At 38.9% G+C, this 22,031-nt stretch overlaps 1 protein-coding gene across 1 annotated transcript; it reads left to right on the top strand.

The window, feature by feature from the left end:
- The first annotated feature begins 20,078 nt into the window (after positions 1–20,078).
- Rrs1 (ribosome biogenesis regulator 1 homolog) lies at positions 20,079–21,731 on the top strand. The gene has a single exon (XM_020158783.2). It carries the CDS (start codon positions 20,204–20,206, stop codon positions 21,299–21,301), a length of 1,098 nt encoding a protein of 365 aa, XP_020014372.1. The 5' UTR covers positions 20,079–20,203; the 3' UTR covers positions 21,302–21,731.
- Positions 21,732–22,031: the final 300 nt, after the last annotated feature.

Genomic DNA, 22,031 nt, shown 5'->3' with positions numbered 1-22,031 from the left:
CTCCAGATCTCAGCCTTCCAGGTAGCTAGGACTGCAGGTGTGAACCACTAGGACTGCAGGTGTGAACCACTAGCACCCGGGTTCATTCTTTCATATTAAAGTACGGTAAGCTCACCTATTCTCGGGTTTATCATATGCAGTTTGATTAATGTAGTCAAAAATACTGAAAGTCAAAAGAAATTCCAAAAGTAAAAATGCTAAATTCTCAATTGCACACTGTGCAACTCAGTTGATAAGGAGGAACTCTCAGTCCTGCATTATTGTCTATTGTGTTTAAATCATTGTTTGATCTGCTAAGTATTTCCCTACTCTTAATTTTGTGAAAATATACCTCCCAGAAAGCAAATGGGGCTCAAAAAAAGCAAGGTAAGACTTAATATGCTTTATTGAAGTGATAGTGAAAATTCTGAATTTGTTGAAAGGAGGCATGTCTTTAGTGGAAGTTGGGCAACATTACAGGAAAAATGAATTAAGTATCCAAAGTACACTACTAAACTCTATGCATCCTGAGCATACTCAGTTTTCCCCAATGGTGGTTTCCTGGGAACCACACCATAAATACCAAGGGTCCACTGTAATGTCTCTTAAACATGATCTGCAGACTCCCAGAATCGGAATAAGGACAGCTTTCATAATGAGCACAGGTAGTGATTCTCACATATACTCAAATCTCAAAAACACCCACTCTGTGTGTAACCCTGGGACAGAGATGCCATTTGGAAGTTCCAATGTTTAAACCTATCATAGCAACAGCCTAAGCACAAAGTCACTAGGATCTTCAATATCCAACTCATCTAACAATAGCCTTACACTAACACATGTGAATGGGATTTATCAATATTCAAAAATATTTTTTCTGGGCAACCTCCTAAATCGTTTCCTGCATTCTTCATAGCAACCCTGATCATTTGACTTTAAGACGGAGCTCACTTGCTTTGGTTTGGATGAGCATGTTTTGAGAAACATGCTGCTGTTTCTTGGCCATATTTTAATTCTCCAGTGTCAACATTTAAAAACCTATATTCCCATGACAGTTTTCCAGTTCTTTCCAATCTTGATTTTTTTCTTTTACTATTTTTTATTTGCTCAGGCATTATATTGATTATTCAAACACTACAGACACTTGAAAGGATTGCACAGATTCACTTTCAAGGAAGTGCCAGTTCCAGGAAATGGTGCACACACATTAACAGGTTCCTAGGTAATTATTTAAGGCTCAGGTTAACTTACAGTTACTAAATAACATTTCCAAAATTTTCAAACTGGTTAGCCATAAACCCAAAGTCTCTCTAAAGAGTTAACCAGAACATGCAGAAGCTGAGAGCCAGCACTCGTCCAAAAAACAGGAGTCAGTGGTGCTGAGTCCTGAGGGCTCCCGCACCCTCCCATTAGCTGCAGCTCATCTGGCCTTCTTCATGAACATTTCCTCTCTGGCTCTTTTAATACTGGATTTACCATTCTTACCCTAGCTTCATTGTTTCATAAGTCCAATACTTTGAAACTACTTTTTGAACCTATTTCATCATAAAAAAAAAAGGGAAGAAAGGGAGGGAGGGAGGGAGGGAGGCAGGGAGGAAGGGAAGAGAAAAGCATGCCATGCTAGCAGAAATCTGGTACTGAGGGGATCCTTACAAAGACTCTGTGCCATTCTAAAATCAAAAGGTCCAACCTTTCTAGGGCTTCTTTCCAAAATTCTAAGTATTTCTGACTTCAGCTCTGCTGGACAGAAGATTTACATTTTAAATTATAGTGGCTACTTTTCATTTACCTCAAGTTCTAAAATAACACCACATTATATTTTTCATAATTTAGTCATACAGAACATTAATAGGCTTGATTTATAGATTGCACCTAAATTCAGTGGAGTGCACAGGACTGAGAGTCCAGAACAAAAATTAGAAATGAGGAGCTACGATGATGTGGGTTTGAGGGAGCCTGTGGTCACTGGTCCAGAACATCTCCAAAATGGGCTCAGACTTGACTTTTTCATAACCCAAAAGGCCAGTCTGAGGGGGGAAAAAAAGTCCACAAGACTCCATCTTAACCAATAAAAAGCTGGTGTGGCGGCGTGTATCTGTCACTCCAGCTATGTAATAAGCATAAAGAGGAGGACTGCAGTTCAGCGATGCCAGGGAATAAACACACGACCTTATGAGAAAAATACCTAAGGCCAAAAGAGCTAAGGGAGTGACTCAAGTGGTAGAGTGCCTGCCTAGCAGTGTAAGGTCCTAAGTTTACAACCCTAGAACCACCAAATATATATATATTAAGTAAAAAGATAAAGGGAACTGGCTGTTCCCAGTCTCTGAAGTTTCCTGTCTTGCCATATAATTGCTCCTTCTTACACACACTGCTGCATGATGCCACCTGCCATGATGTGACTAAGCAAATGTCAGTATCATGCTCTTAAAACTGTAAGCTAAATAAGCCTCTTTTTATCCAGCCTCAGGTATTTTGTTATAGCAATGGAAATCTGAATTCATAAACCATATTATTTTTATTTCCTACTGTTTACTATTAAGCATATCAGAAAGAGTTTCATAGGGATTTCTGACCCCCACTTTATTTAGAGGATACCTCATCAGATTTTGTCATCCCCTGGAAGATACTGGGTCTTATTCTCAAAATATTGAGTCAGATGGTTGTCCTTCATTTTTAACATGCAAGTAGACCACTGAAAGTATTGGGAACAATATTGGCGTATGACAGGAAGGGATTAAATACACATACCAAAGTATATCACAATGCCTGGGATGTTTTGCCACACTTTTCATAATATCTGCCTTCCCCTGACGGCATTTTGCCTTTTCAGTTAGATTAACAGTCTTTGCAATGCAGTCATCTTGCAGTCTCTCTCTGGCACCTGGTGTCCTGTTGCATTAGACATTCACCAAGTATTTGTTGACTCATGACTGATACAAACTAGAAAAGGAAAAAAATAAAAGCTGCCCTACTGCATGTCCATTTTGAAGGCTGCAAATAGCGTGAGACGCTATCATGGAGTCTTAGTAGAAAAGCTGCAATGTGCAGTCTACATATATGGCTAACCTGGGAGCTATAAAGAGAGAGAAAAATATAATGTAGCAAAATGTTCTTAATACTTATTTGCTTAGAAGAAATTGAGATCTGGAAGGTATTGATAGCATCTGCTAAACTGTCTGATATTAAATGTATTGTCAAGGGAATAAGCCCTTTTGTGGCATATTGTAAGAAAACAGCTTTAAACGAGGTACCAAGAATAGGGAAAGAGAGGAACAACATTTGATAAAATGCCCTTTGTTGAAGCAGCAGTTGCCATTTCCCTTTTATTTCTATCACTTCTAAAACAGAATGAAGGCAGCAAAAACTAATAATCTCTAAATATTTCAAACTATGCATTTTTAATTCAAGGATGCAAAATTGCCTTATTCAGTAATTATTTTATAATAGTTATATGAGGTAATTTACTGAATTGCCTCAAAGAAACTCTGTTTCACTAAAAACTTACAAAATAATTTAATTCTTCCATATAATTTCCAATAAGTCAATTATGATCAACTCTTTCTCTCTCTCTCTCTCTCTCTCTCCTCTCCTTCTCTTCTCTTCTCCTCTTCTCTTCTCTTCTCTTCTTTCTCCCTCTCCTCTCCTCTCCTCTCCTCTCCTCTCCCCTCCCCTCCCCTCCCCTCCCCTCCCCTCTCCTCTTTTCTCTCTCTCTCTCTCTCTCTCTCCCCCCCCTCCTCTCCAACAAGAAGCAGAAACAAGAGCTGCAGTACATCATGACGATGACCATCATCTTTAGGTCACACAAGGAAGGACATGCCAGAGGTAATTGGCTCGCTTGCTGTCCTCTGTATGTCCAGCCTCCTTGGCCTGCTCCCATCCCCTGCATATCTCTCTATTTCATCTGCTCTACCAGCTGCCATCCCTCTTCATGGTCCAGGCTCACGTCATTTCTCCCTTGAACTAATGCAGCCATCTCCCATCTGGACTTCCAGCTTCTGGTCTTCCCTCTGACTGCCACTATAGTGGACTTTCCACCAATATATAGGCTTAAATCACTTCATTCTATCTGCCCCTTGATGCCTGTAGCTCCTGGACAGCAAGCACACTGACTTTCTCATCCTATACCCCAAGCATGGATCCTGGCACACAGTAGATCCTCAGCAAATGTCTGAATAAATATAGAACAATGACGTGAAACCTCTTCACAATCTGGCCCCACCTCTCTTTGTAGCCTCATTTCCTGCTATCCTGGCAAATGATTCAGCAGCTCTGAATTATTCTGTCTCAACACATGATGCACTTTTTACATTTCTGATCTTTGATGGAACTATTTGCTGTTTAAAAGGCTTCACATCCATTTCTCTTCTGTCACCCCCCAGTACATCTAGTGAAGTTCATACACACATTTGATGAATGAATGAACAAATGAACAATTCTCCTGAAGCACCTGCATCTCATTAACAAGACTTCCCCAGCAACACGATTCCAGTCCACAACTTCCTATTGAAATTTATATTCTATCATAAGCTAATATTAACTATAACTACCTACCTAGTAACTTAATACTAAACAAGACTCAGTTTCCTTATTAGTTTTTAAAAATGTAGTTGGCCAACAGATTCTGAGGTGACAACATGGGTTCACATTTCTAATACTGTTATTCTTATTTCTCCCACTTTCTAATATAAAACACAGAAATGAAAATATATATGATGCATTCAAGGGACAGAAGAAAAATTCAGAACTTATGAAACATTTTGTGTATAGGGGAGGAGCAGGAAAAGTTACCTGAAAGGGATTATGAATGTTTCTTTGTATCATGCTTCATTCAATATCATTTAACATACAAAGTAAACAGCTAATGAGGGAAGAGAGGGATGTGTGTGTTCCACTGTTAAAGACACAGGCAAATTCACCTATATCTGAGACATTTAGTTCCCAAGGAAATTGGGCAGAGCAGCCAGTAGATGACACCTCTGGTATCTTATTTACAAGATGGACCCAGCTACTGTGGAGAAAACCAGTCTCTCTACCCAAACCTGAGGCAATACTGAAATTGCCTGAGAGGGAACCATTGAACCTCCCTAGCTCTGAGAACCTACTACTCAGAGAGACCCCAAATACAGCTCTACATGGGATCTAGCCCCCACCACCTGACAGGAGCAGGCACAGAAAGTTTATGAATATAACTTAAACAGGCGGTACCTATTTGACAAATTTAATGAGAAAGAAAACCTGAAGAGAACTTTAATAAAAATATAATGGCAATTCTTGGATAGATTCATTTAAAAGAAAGAAACATGTTTTGGCAAATTAAAAAAATAAACATTATTTCTGAATTTTAAAACCTAAGAGAACAACTCAAAAACTACACTGTGAAACTATATTAACCATGTTACTGAGCTGAAAAGATTGACAAGATCAAGTAGAGAAAATACAGTACAACAAAGAGAAATAACAAAAGGAAATTATTAGTTAAAAGAAATGTGGAAGACAGTTTCATGAATCCTACAAACAAAACTAAAGTCCTTCCTGGGAGAAGAGACAAGATGCCACAATAAAAGAAAAAGAAAAGAAAGCTTTGCTTTCTTTCTCCTCCAAGCTGAGAAAAGACTTGACATTTCAAACAGGGGCATACGCAGTGCCAGGCAGGATTAATAAAAAATTAGGCATTTTCTCATGAAATTTCTGAACTCCAGGCTGGGGGTGTGGCTGAAGTGGTAGAGCTGCCCAGTAAGTGCAAGGCCATGAGTTCAAGCCCCAGTACCGTCATAAAGAGGTAAATAAATAAAATCACACACACACACACAAACCTGGTCCGAATTCCAAGATGACAGAAAAGTCATAGGAATTCCTAAAAGAGGAACCCATTTTCAGGTCTTAAAAAGGAAAGAGAATCAGATCTGGTATATTTCTCATTGATATAGTATTAGAATCCAGAAATCAGGGGATAAGGGGATAGGGGGAAAGGAATACTATCTAGAGACTTTTGAGAAAAAGAGAATTGTGATGCAAGAATTCTATGCCTGCCCAAAATATCATTTATATGAAAGACAAAGAGCCCTCTCATTGGTGGGTTCTCCCACTTTGCCTATCGGTGGGGAGTGGTAAATCTTGGTTATCATGCAGTCATAGTTCTGGTGTGGTGTGTGTCTACATGTATACATTTAAAGGGAGTGAGCAACAGGGCCAGCAGTGGGCAGGGTAAAACCACAAAAAAGGTCAAAGAAAAAGATTTTTAAACATAAAAGAATTCAAAATTTATAGGCTGGCAGAGTGGCTCAAGTGGTAGAGCACCTATCTGGCATGTGTGAGGCCCTGAGTTCAACCCTCAGTACAAAAAAAAAAAAAAGAATTCAAAATTTACACCTGTGTACTTTTTCTCAAATCAGAACATTTCAGTCAAAAGAAAATTAAATCTAAATAATAAACTCACTGTAGAATAAGATAAAGTATATAAAAATAATAAATTCACAGACAAGTAAAATACATACTTATACCTAAATGCATAGTAAAAAATTATGTATGTAATTTTTTAAAGCACATTTCTCAATAGCAGTAATGAAAACCAAAACACAGAGTAAATGTTGTCTTCAAACACTTGAGAAAAGAAAGCTGCACGTTGCACATTCGACTAAACTGTTTTTCATTAACTAAGTTGAACTGAAGACATTCTCAGGTGAACAAAAACTGCAAAAGCGTGCCATCAACAGAACTTAATGAAGGAATTTAATAAAGATAGACTTTGGGAAGAAAGAAAATGAACCCAATAGAATTTTAGAGAAACAACAAGGAAGAAAAGACCAAAGATATTGATAAAGATCTAAACAACTTGATAAATTATATGGAAAGATAATGATGTCTAATTTGGAAGTATTTTTTTTCTTTGCTTTGTTTTGTATTGTTTTTGATGAAGGGTCTCACTGTGTAGATAGGCTGGCCTTGAAATCTCCATCCTCCTGCCTCAGCCTCCTCAGTGGTGAGTTTGCAGGCATGTGCCACCACCTAATTTGAAATTTTAAAAAAGGTAAAATTAAAATACTAGCCAACAATAGAAAATAATTTAATGGAAAATGACCAAAGCCCAGTATCTTCTACACTCAGCAGAAAGTAGTAGGACACTGATTAACCTTAGACTTCATTAAGTAAATATAAATGAAAAAATCCAAAAGAAATCTTGAAAAGAAAAAGAAAAATAGTGTTTAATACTAAACAATTACAGAAAAATGGAGAACAAACACAAACTATCATTCAAAGTAAAGAGGGAGAAAGAAAAGAAAAAACAGGACAAATAAAAAGGATAAAGACACTTAAAACAAATCCAAACATATCCTACATTCCAGGGACCATTAGTGGTTAAACTTCCCAGTTAAAAGACAGAATTTTTCAGGTGGATTTTAAAAATCTAGCTATATGCTACTTACAAGAAATGTACCTAAAACATAAAGGCATAGAGAAATTGAATATAAAAGGAGAAAAATTAATTCCAAGAAATACAGAGAGCTAAGTGAAAACCAAAGTACTATAAAGCAAAACATGCAGGAAGAGGTGAAGGGAAGGAATATCCTCAAATACTTAAGCAATCAAAAAAAAGTCTGAAAATTAGTGAACTTAAGTTGAAGTAAAATATTTTTGTTAAAAAAAATTAAAAATCCTAAGTTGAAGGAAAATCAATTTAAAAGATCACAATAAGATAGAAAACGAAGACACAATGGAAAGTATCAACTAAACCAAAAGACTGGGTCTTTGCAAAAACTAATAATATAGAAAATACTCTGTTAAGATTGATGAAGAAAATAGAAAAGACAAAAAGTACTAAGAGTGAAAGAACAGACATAATTACAGGTGAAGAAGAGAACTTTTTAAGAGTAGCTCAGAATGAACATTGATGCAAAAATCCTCAACAAAATAATGGCAAACCGAATTCAGCAACACATCAAAAAGATTATTCACCACAACCAAGTAGGCTTCATCCCAGGGATGCAGGGGTGGTTAAACATACGAAAATCAATAAACGTAATAAACCACATTAACAGAAGCAAAGACAAAAACCACTTGATCATCTCAATAGATGCAGAAAAAGCCTTTGATAAGATCCAACATCATTTCATGATAAAAGCTCTAAGAAAACTAGGAATAGAAGGAAAGTTCCTCAACATTATAAAAGCTATATATGACAAACCTACAGCCAGCATTATACTTAATGGAGAAAAACTGAAACCATTCCCTCTAAAATCAGGAACCAGACAAGGATGCCCACTATCTCCACTCCTATTCAACATAGTACTGGAATTCCTAGCCAGAGCAATTAGGCAAGAAGAAGGAATAAAAGGAATACAAATAGGTAAAGAAACTGTCAAAATATCCCTATTTGCAGACGACATGATCCTATACCTTAAAGACCCAAAAAACTCTACTCAGAAGCTTCTAGACATCATCAATAGCTATAGCAAGGTAGCAGGATATAAAATCAACATAGAAAAATCATTAGCATTTCTATACACTAACAATGAGCAAATGGAAAAAGAATGTATGAAAGCAATTCCATTTACAATAGCCTCAAAAAAAAATCAAATACCTAGGTGTAAACCTAACAAAAGATGTGAAAGACCTCTACAAGGAACTCTACACACTTCTGAAGAAAAAGATTGAGGTAGACTATAGAAAGTGGAGAGATCTCCCATGCTCATGGATTGGTAGAATCAACATAGTAAAAATGTCGATACTCCCAAAAGTAATCTACATGTTTAATGCAATTCCCATCAAAATTCCAATGACATTCATTAAAGAGATTGAAAAATCTACCATTAAATTTATATGGAAACACAAGAGGCCACGAATAGCCAAGGCAATACTCAGTCAAAAGACCAATGCAAACACCACCAACAACAGGTGTTGGCGAGGATGCGGGGAAAAAGGAACCCTCTTACACTGTTGGTGGGAATGTAGACTAGTACAACCACTCTGGAAAAAAATTTGGAGGCTACTTAAAAAGCTAGACATCGATCTACCATTTGATCCAGCAATACCACTCTTGGGGATATACCCAAAAGACTGTTACTCCAGAGGCACCTGCACATCCATGTTTATTGCGGCACTATTCACAATAGCCAAGTTATGGAAACAGCCAAGATGCCCCACCACTGACGAATGGATTAAGAAAATGTGGTATCTATACACAATGGAATTTTATGCAGCCATGAAGAAGAACGAAATGTTATCATTCGCTGGTAAATGGATGCAATTGGAGAACATCATTCTGAATGAGGTTAGCCTGGCTCAAAAAACCAAAAATCGTATGTTCTCCCTCATATGTGGACATTAGATCAAGGGCAAACACAACAAGGGGATTGGACTATGAGCACATGATAAAAGCGAGAGCACACAAGGGAGGGATGAGGATAGGTAAGACACCTAAAAAACTAGCTAGCATTTGTTGCCCTTAACGCAGAGAAACTAAAGCAGATACCTCAAAGCAACTGAGGCCAATAGGAAAAGGGGAACAGGTACTAGAGAAAAGGTTAGATCAAAAAGAATTTACCTAGAAGGTAACACCCACGCACAGGAAATTAATGTGAGTCAATGCCCTGTATAGCTATCCTTATCTCAACCAGCAAAAACTCTTGTTCCTTCCTATTATTGCTTATACTCTCTCTACAACAAGATTAGAAATAAGGGCAAAATAGTTTCTGCTGGGTATTGGGGGGGGAGAGGGAGGGGGCAGAGTGGGTGGTAAGGGAGGGGGTGTGGGCAGTGGGGAGAAATGAACCAATCTTTGTATGCACATATGAATAATAAAAGAAAAATGAAAAAAAAAAGACCAATGCAAGAGGTATCACAATACCTGACTTCAAACTATATTACAAAGCAATAACAATAAAAACAGCATGGTATTGGCACAAAAACAGACATGAAGACCAGTGGAACAGAATAGAGGACCATATATGAAGCCACACAACTATAACCAACTTGTCTTTGACAAAGGAGCTAAAAATATACAATGGAGAAATAGCAGCCTCTTCAACAAAAACTGCTGGGAAAACTGGTTAGCAGTCTGCAAAAAACTGAAACTAGATCCATGTATATCACCCTATACCAAGATTAACTCAAAATGGATCAAGGATCTTAATATCAGACCCCAAACTCTAAAGTTGATACAAGAAAGAGTAGGAAATACTCTGGAGTTAGTAGGTATAGGTAAGAACTTTCTCAATGAAACCCCAGCAGCACAGCAACTAAGAGATAGCATAGATAAATGGGACCTCATAAAGCTAAAAAGCTTCTGTTCATCAAAAGAAATGGTCTCTAAACTGAAGAGAACACCCACAGAGTGGGACAAAATATTTGCCAACTATACATCAGACAAAGGACTGATAACCAGAATATATAGGGAACTTAAAAAACTAAATTCTCCCAAAACTAATGAACCAATAAAGAAATGGGCAAGTGAACTAAACAGAACTTTCTCAAAAGAAGAAATTCAAATGGCCAAAAAACACATGAAAAAATGCTCACCATCTCTAGCAATAAAAGAAATGCAAATTAAAACCACACCAAGATTCCATCTCACCCCTGTTAGAATAGCCATCATCAGCAACACCACCAACAACAGGTGTTGCGAGGATGCAGGGAAAAAGGAACCCTCTTACACTGTTGGTGGGAATGTAGACTAGTACAACCACTCTGGAAAAAAATTTGGAGGCTACTTAAAAAGCTAGACATCGATCTACCATTTGATCCAGCAATACCACTCTTGGGGATATACCCAAAAGACTGTGACACAGGTTACTCCAGAGGCACCTGCACACCCATGCTTATTGCGGCACTATTCACAATAGCCAAGTTATGGAAACAGCCAAGATGCCCCACCACTGACGAATGGATTAAGAAAATGTGGTATCTATACACAATGGAATTTTATGCAGCCATGAAGAAGAACGAAATGTTATCATTCGCTGGTAAATGGATGGAATTGGAGAACATCATTCTGAGTGAGGTTAGCCTGGCCCAAAAGACCGAAAATCATATGTTCTCCCTCATATGTGGACATTAGATCAAGGGCAAACACAACAATGGGATTAGACTATGAGCACATGATAAAAGCGAGAGCACACAAGGGAGGGGTGAGGATAGGTAAGACACCTAAAAAACTAGCTAGCATTTGTTGCCCTTAACACAGAGAAACTAAAGCAGATACCTTAAAAGCAACTGAGGCCAACAGGAAAAGGGGAACAGGTACTAGAGAAAAGGGTACCTAGAAGGTAACACCCATGCACAGGAAATCAATGTGAGTCAATACCCTGTTTAGCTATCCTTATCTCAACCAGCAAAAACACTTGTCCCTTCCTGTTATTGCTTATACTCTCTCTACAATAAAATTAGAAATAAGGGCAAAATAGTTTCTGTTGGGTATTGAGGGGGTAGGGGGAGAGGGAGGGGGTGGAGTGGGTGGTAAGGGAGGGGGTGGGGGCAGGGGGGAGAAATGAACCAAGCCTTGTATGCACATATGAATAATAAAAGAAAAAAAAAAAGAGTAGCTCAGTGGTACAGTGCATGTTTACCATACACAAGGCAGACACACACACACAAAGAAAAAGACGCTATTAAAATTTTATACCAATAAACTTGAAAAGTTGGAAGAAATACACAAATTCCTAAGAAGATATATTTTACCATAATTTTTGGAAAGTTAAATGACTTTATCTTTAAAACAGAATCAGAACTTAAAAATCTCTTCACAAAGTAAATGCCAAGCCCAGAATATGCTATAAATAGGTGAATGCTACCAAATTTTCAGGTAATTAGATGACCCAATTGTACACAAATTCCCACAGAGAGCAGAGGCCTACCATCCCCAATCTATCCAATGATGTTACTATAGCACTGATACCCAAATTACACAAGGAAAGTACAAAAAAGAAAAAGTACAGGTCCACCATACCCATGAATGCAGATGCAGGAACGCAAACAAAATGTTAGCAAATTAAATCTAAAGCATAAGAAAAGACAATACATCAGGATCAAACTGGGGTTATCCCAGAATGCCTACCCATGAAGTGTGGAAATATACATGTAATTTACCACATTAACAGATTAAAAGAGGAAATACCACATAATAGCTTTAATTTATTTAGAAAAGATTTAATAGTATTTAATACTAATTCACTATTTTAAGACTATGCAAACTGAGAATTAAATAGATTTTTCTCACCTTAAACTGAGCACCAGTGGCCCTGTAATCCTAGCTACTCAGGAGGCAGAGATTAGGAGGATCACAGTTTGAGGACAGCCTAAGCAACACAAAAAGGGCTGGTGGAGTGACTCAAGAATTTTCTCACCTTAAATAGTGCATCTACCACAAACCTATACATGGACCTTATTCATGGACTTAGTACACACAGTTTTGACCAAGCAGTGTCAAAAAATGCATAAAAAATTAAAAGAAAATTTCAAAAACAAAAATGTTCAATCCCCACATGTGCATTATGCAGCTCTGTTGATGTGGAGAAGCTCTCGGTCAGTCCTGTGTTATTGTCAATTGTGTTGAGACTGTTGTGTGGTCTGCTGAGTGTTTCCCTGAACATAATTTAGTAAAATGTGCCTCTAAAAAGCAAGTGGTGCCCAAAAAGCAAGGTAAAACTAAATCCAGCCAAAAGGGGCATGTAATGTGCTTAATTTAAGTGATAAATTGAAAAGGTTTGATTTTTGTTGAAATACAGCATGTGTTTAGTAGACGTTGGATGGTGTTATTAGAAAAACAAATCAAACATCTGCCATACATCACTGAACTCTATGCACCCTGAGCATTCGTGGTTTATCCTCATAGTGGTCTTTTTGGAACCACACATCCACAGATACCAAGAGTCAACTGTAGTAAACATCATTCTCTATTATTATAGGAGGGTTTTTCTGGGGCTGAGGATGTAACTCAAAGGTACAGCACTTGCCTAGCATGCACAAGGCCCTAAACAAACCAAAATGGTATCCCTCTGAAATTCAGAAACAAGACAAGGACACATTGGTTATTCATATATTCAAATTATGCTAACATAATTTGGGGGCCTAACAAGTACAGTAAAATGAATATTTTTAAAGTATAAGGTTTAGAAAGGAAGAAACAATGACAACAAAAATCATTCACACATGATAGTATTTTGTACATAATAAAAATAGGTTATCAAAACTAATAAGAGGGTTTAGCAAGGCAGATGAGTATAAAATCAAAATTTAAAAATCAATTATACTTCTACACACTAACAACAGTTGAAAAATAACCTATTAAAAGATATCTTCTATAACAGAAACAAATTATCTAGAGGACCTACTAGCAAATAAGAAAAAAATCTGTGCAGATGTTCATGGAGAATTATTAAGATATTACAGAAAGCCTACATGGATACATCATATTAATATCTAGAAAGCTTCAATAACATTGAGATGTCATGACTTCTTCCTAAACTGATACAGATAACCCCAAAAAATTCAGTAGTGATCTTTCAGAAACTTAAGCCAATATTAAAATGCTTATCAGAGAATAAAGGTCCAAAGTTAGAAAAGAAAAAGTATTTCTAATAAGAAAAACAGATTTTCTTGAGTGAACAGCAAAATTTATTAGGAAGATATAGTAATTAAGATAGTATGGAGGCCAGGCATGGTAGCACATGCCTCCAATCCCAATTAGTTTAGAGACAGAGGTAGGAGGATCACAGTTTGAGACCAGCCTGGGCAAAGTTAGCATGAGACACTATCTGAAAAACAAATTAAAAGCAATAGAAGTGGGTCATAGCTCAAGTGGTAGAATACTTGCCTAGTAAGCTCACAGCCCTGAGTTCAATCTCCAGTACCACAAAAGAGAGAGAATGTGTGTTTGAGTATATGGGTACTGACACAGTGATACAGATGAGATGGCACTGTAGATTACTGAGGGAAAGGATAGACTTTAATGTAGTGATAAAACAAATGATTAAAGGAAATAAAATTAGATCCTTAACTTACAAACACAAGTCAGTTCTAGATGCATTCATGTATAAAGATAAAACTTCAAACATTTTCTAAGAAAATACATCTATAGAAATGACCCAAACATTGTATGCAAATATGAATAAAAAAAAGAAAATACATCTATGATCTCAAAGTAGAAAAGATGTATTGTACAAGATAAAAAAATCACTAATAAAGACAATAAATATGCTTTTTGCAATTATACTTAATTATAATTAATAATTACTATTCACTGATTTTTACTATAAAGTCAAAATATAATACACAAACTGAAAATATTATACATATATACACATATTCATCCATGTACATAAAAACACATATATTCATAAAAGCTTCCATAAATTAGTAGAAAAAAGAAAAAAACCTGGAAACATAGTCAAAGAATATAGACAGGAAGAGAATTAATACACCACAAGATGTTAATTTCACAAATAACTAGAAAAATACAAATTAAAAAATTGAGAGGCCATTTTTTTAGCCACAGCACTGACAAGAAAAAGATACTATCCAAAATTGGTCAGAGTATAAATTCGTACAGATCTTTAGGATAATTTTAGAGTGTACATCAAACTATATGTGAGCTGGATGCAGAGGCTCGAGTCTGTAATCCTAGCTACTTGGGAGGCAGAGATCAAGAGGACTGTGGTTCAAGGCAGCACAGCCAAAAAAGCTGAGTGAGGTGGGGTGCACCTGTCATCCCAGCTACATGAGAAGTGTAAATACAATCATAGTCCACACAGGCTCAGGCATAAAGCAAGACCCTACCTCAAAGATAATGTAGAATTTTTAAAGCTGTTGAAATCACCATAAGAAGGGGACTAAGGTAAAAAGGAGAGAAATAGAGGGGATGAATCAATTTGGGATATAATACATACAGTACATGGAACTGTCACAGTGAAACTCCCTGTATAGCTCTTAAACAAACAAAAATGACTTTTTTCAAAAACAGAGAACAGAAAGGTAAAACAGGTCCTATTTGGGGATTGGTTCCAGTGGGGTGGGGAGGATATGAAGAAAGGGTGTAGAGGGTGAATGTGGTGGAAATATTACGTACTCATGTATGGAAATGGAAAATTGAGACCTGTTGAAAAGATCCCAGGAATGGGGGGAGGGAAATAAGGAGAATGATGGAAGGGGTGAATTCAACTATGATATATTCTAAGAACTTTGATAAAGGTCACAATGTACCCCCAGTACAACAACAATAATGATAAAAATGATGATGATGATGATGATAATAAAACAAGAAAAAAAGTAATCAAAGCAGGAGTCTTTACTCCCATTTCCTGTATGTGGAGCAGGAAATGTTTTTCTCTCTCCCTGTCCAACCTCTCACTTTATCCTGTACTAAAATAAATCTTTGCTAAAACTTAAAAAAAAATAACTAAAGCAAAAAGAGCTGGGGGCATGGCTCAAGTAGTAGAGCACCTGCCTAGCAAGCATGAGGCCCTCAGTTCAAACCCTAGTACCACCACACACAAAAAAAAAGAAAGAAAAGAGAACTTTGCATGAGGTTGGGAATGTAGCTCAGCAGTATAGCATGCACAAGGCACTGGATTCCATCCCTGGCACTGAAAAAAGAAACACAAAACAAAAAAACAAGGGAGCCAGGCATAGTGTCTACACATCTGTAATCCCAGCTACCAGGGAGCCATAGGTAGAAAGATCACAGTTGGAGTTGACCCCTGGCAAAGAGTATCTGAAAAAATAATGAAATCAAAAAAGGGCTAGGACATGGCTCACATGACAGATCACCTGGTTAGCAAGCACAAGTTCAAACCTCCCCAAAAAACCTAAATATGTGGGTACCCTTTGATCCAGGTATTCTATTACTCAGAATCTATACCATATAAGTATAAATATATATATGCAAATATATTCAAGCAACAGTGTAAGAATGTACAGTGTATGCTGGCAGAGTGGCTCAAGTGGTAGAGCACCTGCCTAGCTACTGTGAGGCCCTGAATTCAAACCCCAGTACCACCAAAAAACAAAAAAACAAACAAAAAGGAATGTACACAGTATAAGAATGAGATGTCTCTAACGTCCATCCATGGGGATAGTTAACTAAATTGTGATACGTTCATATCACAGAATGCTATGCAGTTATCTTAAACACTTAGTAGATTTATGTCTGTTGATACTGAAATAGCTGTAAGACATTGTCAGAGATAGTTAATACTGTGTCTTACATTTACTCTTGTTTCTAATACCTCTTGCAATTAGGTAAGTCCATATGACTAGTTCTGGCCAATGGGCATGGAGGGAAAGTGACGTGTCATTTCTGGGCTGAGAGGCAAAAAGCTAATGTCCTTCTTTCTACTTGTACTTCTCCTGTGAAAGCAAACAAGGATGGTACAATTACAGGATATGAAACCTTCAACAGCATAGGCCCTGACTAAGAGCAGAGATACCCCCTCCACCAATGCATGAAATACGAATGAAAAATAATTTTTATATATTCAAGCCACTATAATTCGGCATGAAGTTACTATGGTTCAACCTAACCAATACCAATTAATATTCATTACTAAAAAAGGAAAATCATGAGACAAAACTTAAAGAATATCATCCTGTTTTTAAACTATATGTATGTGTGTGTATTTTCTTATATAGCAGTGTGTATGAAAGGGTTAACAACTTTTATCTATGAGAGGGAAAAGTAAAAACTCTCATGAAGAGAAGAGAGAGGATGATAAGGGATTCTATGATTTTATAGTGCCTGTTTTCCCACCCTCAGGAAGCTGAGGAAGAAGGATCACAAGTTCAAGGCTAGCCTGGCTATACAAGTACCTGTCTCCAAAAATAAACAAACAAAAAACCAAATCATCACTTAAATATAATCTAGGGTTGCTTTCAAATCCTCCAACATCTCAAAGTATCATCCCCAGTGACACCTCCTTTCCACTCTCCTCCCTTTCACATTAGCACTGAAAGGCTCTAGAATACAATGATGACTCTTGAATATAAATGAGAGCCTAAGTGAAGGCCTTTCTCAAAGTGCCATGTGGGAAACAACACGTTAACACTGCTACCTGACAGTAAGTTTATTATTCTCTGCATGGCTTTTTTGGGGGGGTGGGGAGGAAGGAGCGGTATGGAGTTTGAACTCAGGACCTTATGTTTGCTAGGCAGGCACTCTACTTCAACCATGCTCCCAGTCCTTTTTTGCTTTAGTTATTTTTCAGATATGGTCTTGTGCTTTTTGTCCAGGGTGGCCTCAGACCATAGTACTCCTACTTATGCCTCCTGAGTAACTAGATTACAGATGTGTGTTACCACACCCAGCTTGTCTGTTGCAGTGGGGTCTCACTAACTTTTTTCCCAGGCTGGCCCTCAACCATGATCCTCCCTATCTCCACCTCCTGAATAGCTAGGTCTACAGGTATGAGACACCAGTGCCTCATGTAGGTTTTTAACAAAAGTAAAATATCACAGAGATGAACTATAAAAGTCACTAGTCAAAGACTTTAATTTTCCAGATGAATAAGCTAAAGCCTGAGACCTAAACTGTAAAGACCACAGGCTTTCAAAGGAAGGGTACCCAAAACCCACCATAAGAAGTCAGCTTCCTCAGCTAGAAATGTACACTGTCTTACATAATGAAAAAGGAAAATAAATATTGGGGAATGCCAAGGTTATTATTTACATATTCTAAATGGTAAGCCCTATTCAGTCCTTGGGGAAAGTACGCAGCTTCAAACCACTGGACCTGCTACATAACCAAGTGGCTCGGACCAGATCAGACTGCAGAGCCCAGGGATGCTGACAAGAATACAGTGACACCGACTTGCCACCAAGAGGCTCTTTCTTTTGGTGGCTTTGTCTTTTGCTTGACACCTGGAAAAAGAAAAGTATAGGCTACAGATTTTTCCACATAAGTGGTCATAGTTTTACTTTTCCTATCATTGTTTTCACTCTTCATAGATGTGTTCTGAAACATAATAGGTTAATTAATCTTTAGAAACATTCTATGGTTAACAGGGACTAAGAATTAATGTTTATTAGGCTTAGTCATAACTGCCCTGTGTAGTCTTAATATTTGTCATGTGGGATTTAGAAGAAAAATTTGATCAGCAGGTACTTTATTCCGAAAGGACTAGGGTGTGTTCATACATGGTCTATAATTACAAAGACAAATTAAAGTCTGTGTGGCAAAAAGGTTGCTTTCCTTCAGGGAAACTATTCAGGACTCAATTGCCTAATCTTGATTAAATCTACTCTAAAACAATTTACAAAAAGTTCCTATTTTATTAAGAAAAATGTAGAAGAATTTCTTAATCATTGCAATTTTACTTTTATAAATTAAAATAGCAGTTTAATGAATAGATCTAAATTTCCTATGCTATTGGATACTTTGAGTGCAAACGCCTCTAAAATTCTGGAACTTCAGCTTTCCTTTATACATAAATCTCTCACTCACATATTGGCCTCCTTTCAGAGGTGAAAATCTAAAAGTTACCACAAGTCTCATTTTCTTAGGACATGGTAATGATGTTTTATGAATAAGAAACATCAACCAGTGACACCATATTAAAGGCAGGGATAAGATCCGTGGCACATGTGGAAACCCCCATTGACCAAGTTTTGGAAAGCAAAAACCGTAATGTCTTTTAAAGAAAGCAAAACAACTTACATCAGTTACAAAAAGCCAACATAATTTTTACTGCTATAAATGTACGATGTTAGATAGTTATTCCATCTGCTTCTAGACCAGCTATACAAAATCTTATTGCCATATCTTCTTTCTTTTTAAAATAACAGGATTTTTAGTACAAGTTCTGACTAAAACTGAAGCACTTGAACACAAATTTTATCTATGATTAAGAAATTCTCAAAATTAAATTTTTCACTGAAGTACTTCCAAAATAAAATTATGAGTCAGTAAGAAAGAGCTACGCGGAAATAATGTAAGTGTTGTAAGGGCCCTTTTCTGCTGCTTTATTAAATTACCAGCACATTGAATGTTCTACATAAAATTTTCTAGACAAAAATACTCAAAAAAATAATAAAACTACATCCACTACAGAATTAAAGAATGGCTGGAATATCCTTAACAATTTCTGCTATCAGAAAGAGGCAATTAAGCCAGGCTCCAGTGGCTTATGCCTGTAAACCTAGCTACCTAGGAGGCTGAGATCATGAGAGTCACAGTTCAAGGCCAGCAGGGACAAACAGTTCTCCAGACCACCATCTCCAAAATAATCAAAAAAAAAAAAAGGTTGTTCTGACCAAAGTAGCACCTATCTATTAAGGGAAGATGAAAAGTATTACTTTTATATCTTTAGCCTTCTTATCCTTGTTGTTTTGTTTTTTGCTTTTTTTCCCCTTGGAGTGGGTCTGGAGGAAAGGAATCTCCCTACTGTTTCACTTTTCTTAATGAGCAGTTTCACAATGGTTGCTACCAAACCAAATAGCATTTCATCCAGTGAGAAAGAACCAACAACTCCTACACTTTTTTTCCCCTAATTCAGAAGAGTGACAGAGGAGCTAAATCCTACACAGTTGTTCTTCCTATTGAAAATTCAATCACACTAGGCTGGGAATACAGCTCAGTGGTGGAGCCCCTGCTTAGCACGTACAAGGCCCCTGGGTTTGATCTGCAGCAATGAAAAAAAAAAAAAAGTTAATCACACTGTATGGTAAATTTCCAAGGTCTCGGTTATCTTTGCATCTAGCGTCTGGCATATGACAGGCACATCTGTGGGATGTCATCGAGAAAGGGTTATGACTGGCGAAATAATTTATCAAGCCACTTCATTTACAATACACTTACACCGAAACCGTAACACCCCTCGACCTGGAGCCTACACAATCCGTAACCCCAGCAACGTGACGAGCCCGCGCCCACCCGGACACCGCCACCCCTACACCCCCTCTCCTCCACCCCCTCCCCCGCCCCGCGGCATCCTGGGAGTCGCAGTCGCATCCAGGCCCTGGAACTCCTTGTCCGTACTCTCAGGCCAGCTCCGCCCACATCCGGCTCGAGCCAGAAGGTCCCGCCCCTAAGCCCATAACCTCTCCAATGCCGCCCTCTGCTGGCTTTTACTTCGGTCACCCGGATTTTGAGCCGGTTCCGGGTGTCCCGGAAGTGAATCTTTCTCTTCCGCATTGAGTGTCCGACTTCCACACGTGGTTTCAGTGCTGAGTCTTTGGGTGCAGCTCTTGAGAGGCAACTTCAACTGCAGCCAAAAAGTGAGGAAGCTCAGCCGGAGCTATGGAGGGCCAGAGCGTGGAGGCGCTGCTGGTAAAGGCGGAGCAGGACGAGGCAGAAAAGCTGCGGTGCATCACGGTGCATAAGGAGCTTGAGCTGGAGTTTGACCTGGGCAATCTGCTGGCTTCAGATCGGAACCCCCCGACCACGCTGCGGCGGGCAGGACCCACGCAGGAGGCCGACTTGCGAGCCCTGGCTCGGGACAACACGCAGCTGCTCATCAACCAAATGTGGCAACTGCCTACGGAGCGCGTGGAGGAGGCGCTGGTGGCGCGGCTGCCGGAGCCCACCACCCGCCTGCCGCGGGAGAAGCCCGTGCCCCGACCGCGACCACTTACACGCTGGCAGCAGTTCGCGCGCCTCAAAGGTATCCGTCCCAAGAAGAAGACCAATCTGGTGTGGGACGAAGTGACCGGACAGTGGCGGCGCCGCTGGGGCTACAAGCGCGCCCGGGACGACACGAAGGAATGGCTGATAGAGGTGCCTGGGGGCGCCGACCCCATGGAAGACCAGTTCGCCAAGCGGATTCAGGCCAAAAAGGAACGCGTGGCCAAGAACGAGTTGAACCGGCTGCGTAACCTGGCCCGCGCCCACAAGGTGCAAATGCCCAGCACTGCCGGCTTGCACCCTACGGGACACCAGAGTAAGGAGGAGCTGGGCCGCGCCATGCAAGTGGCCAAGGTCTCCACCGCTTCCGTGGGGCGCTTCCAGGAGCGCCTCCCCAAAGAGAAGGAGCCTCGGGGCTCCGGCAAGAAGAGGAAGTTTCAGCCCCTTTTCGGGGACTTTGCAGCCGAGAAAAAGAACCAACTGGAGCTTCTTCGAGTCATGAACAGCAAGAAGCCTCAGCTGGACGTGACGAGGGCCACCAATAAGCAGATGAGGGAGGAAGATCAGGAGGCGGCTGCCAAAAGGAGGCAAATGAGCCAGAAGGGCAAGAGGAAAGGTGGGCGGCAGGGCCCTGGGGGCAAGAGGAAAGGCGGCCCGCCCAGCCAAGGAGGGAAAAGAAAGGGAGGCCCAGGAGGCAAGATGCCTTCCAGGCCGCCTGGCTTGGGAGGCAAAAGGAAGGGAGTACAGCCCCAAGGAGGGAAGAAGAGGAAGTAATGCTTTCGCCGGGACTTGCTCTGTAAAGCAAGGACTATATGCTAAATGTGACGTTCTGGATATTGCACTGGGCGCAGAAGGAGGTGGTCGCAGCCTTCATTGAGCTTGCAGGAACAGACTAGTACTCCCTTCAAGAGACTGTGTTAGTACTGGACTATGTTAATGTCTTCCCCACAACCCAGATTTGGCTGGAGATTAAGGGTGTATTCGAGGACATAGGAATTAGGGAAATAATTTGGTCGAATCATTTTAATTTTGGACATGGGTGAGAGCTGTTCTTATTTCAGAGACTTAAAGTGAATTGATTTATACATTTCTACATTGTTTTTATAACAAGCTTACATATTTATCAAACGGAGGGAGGTTACGTTTTCCAAAGTGGATTTACAAGTAACTTGTAAAGGTTATTTAATAAAGGTGCCTGGATCTAGTGTTGCTTACAATTTTTTAACCGTTGGTAGAAATTACACATGGCCTAGCTTACCAGTACAGGTTATTTCTGTATACTTTCTTAAAAACAAAGCAGTTACATGGTTTCAGCAAGTCTATTTTTGTTAGGAAAACTCACAGTTCTTTGGATATTAAATATATTAAAAGCATAGTACAGATGATGTCTGTAAAAAACGACTTTACTTGCCAACACAGAGTACATTGTTATAAATGATAAATTAGGACTACACTAAAAATAATGGTAATTAACCTTGTCGATCCAGAAAACACTTGAGTCTTA

Source organism: Castor canadensis, chromosome 3 (genome assembly GCF_047511655.1).
Source record: "Castor canadensis chromosome 3, mCasCan1.hap1v2, whole genome shotgun sequence".
Taxonomy (NCBI): Eukaryota; Metazoa; Chordata; class Mammalia; order Rodentia; family Castoridae; genus Castor; species Castor canadensis.
This window is presented reverse-complemented; position numbering and strand designations above follow the sequence as displayed.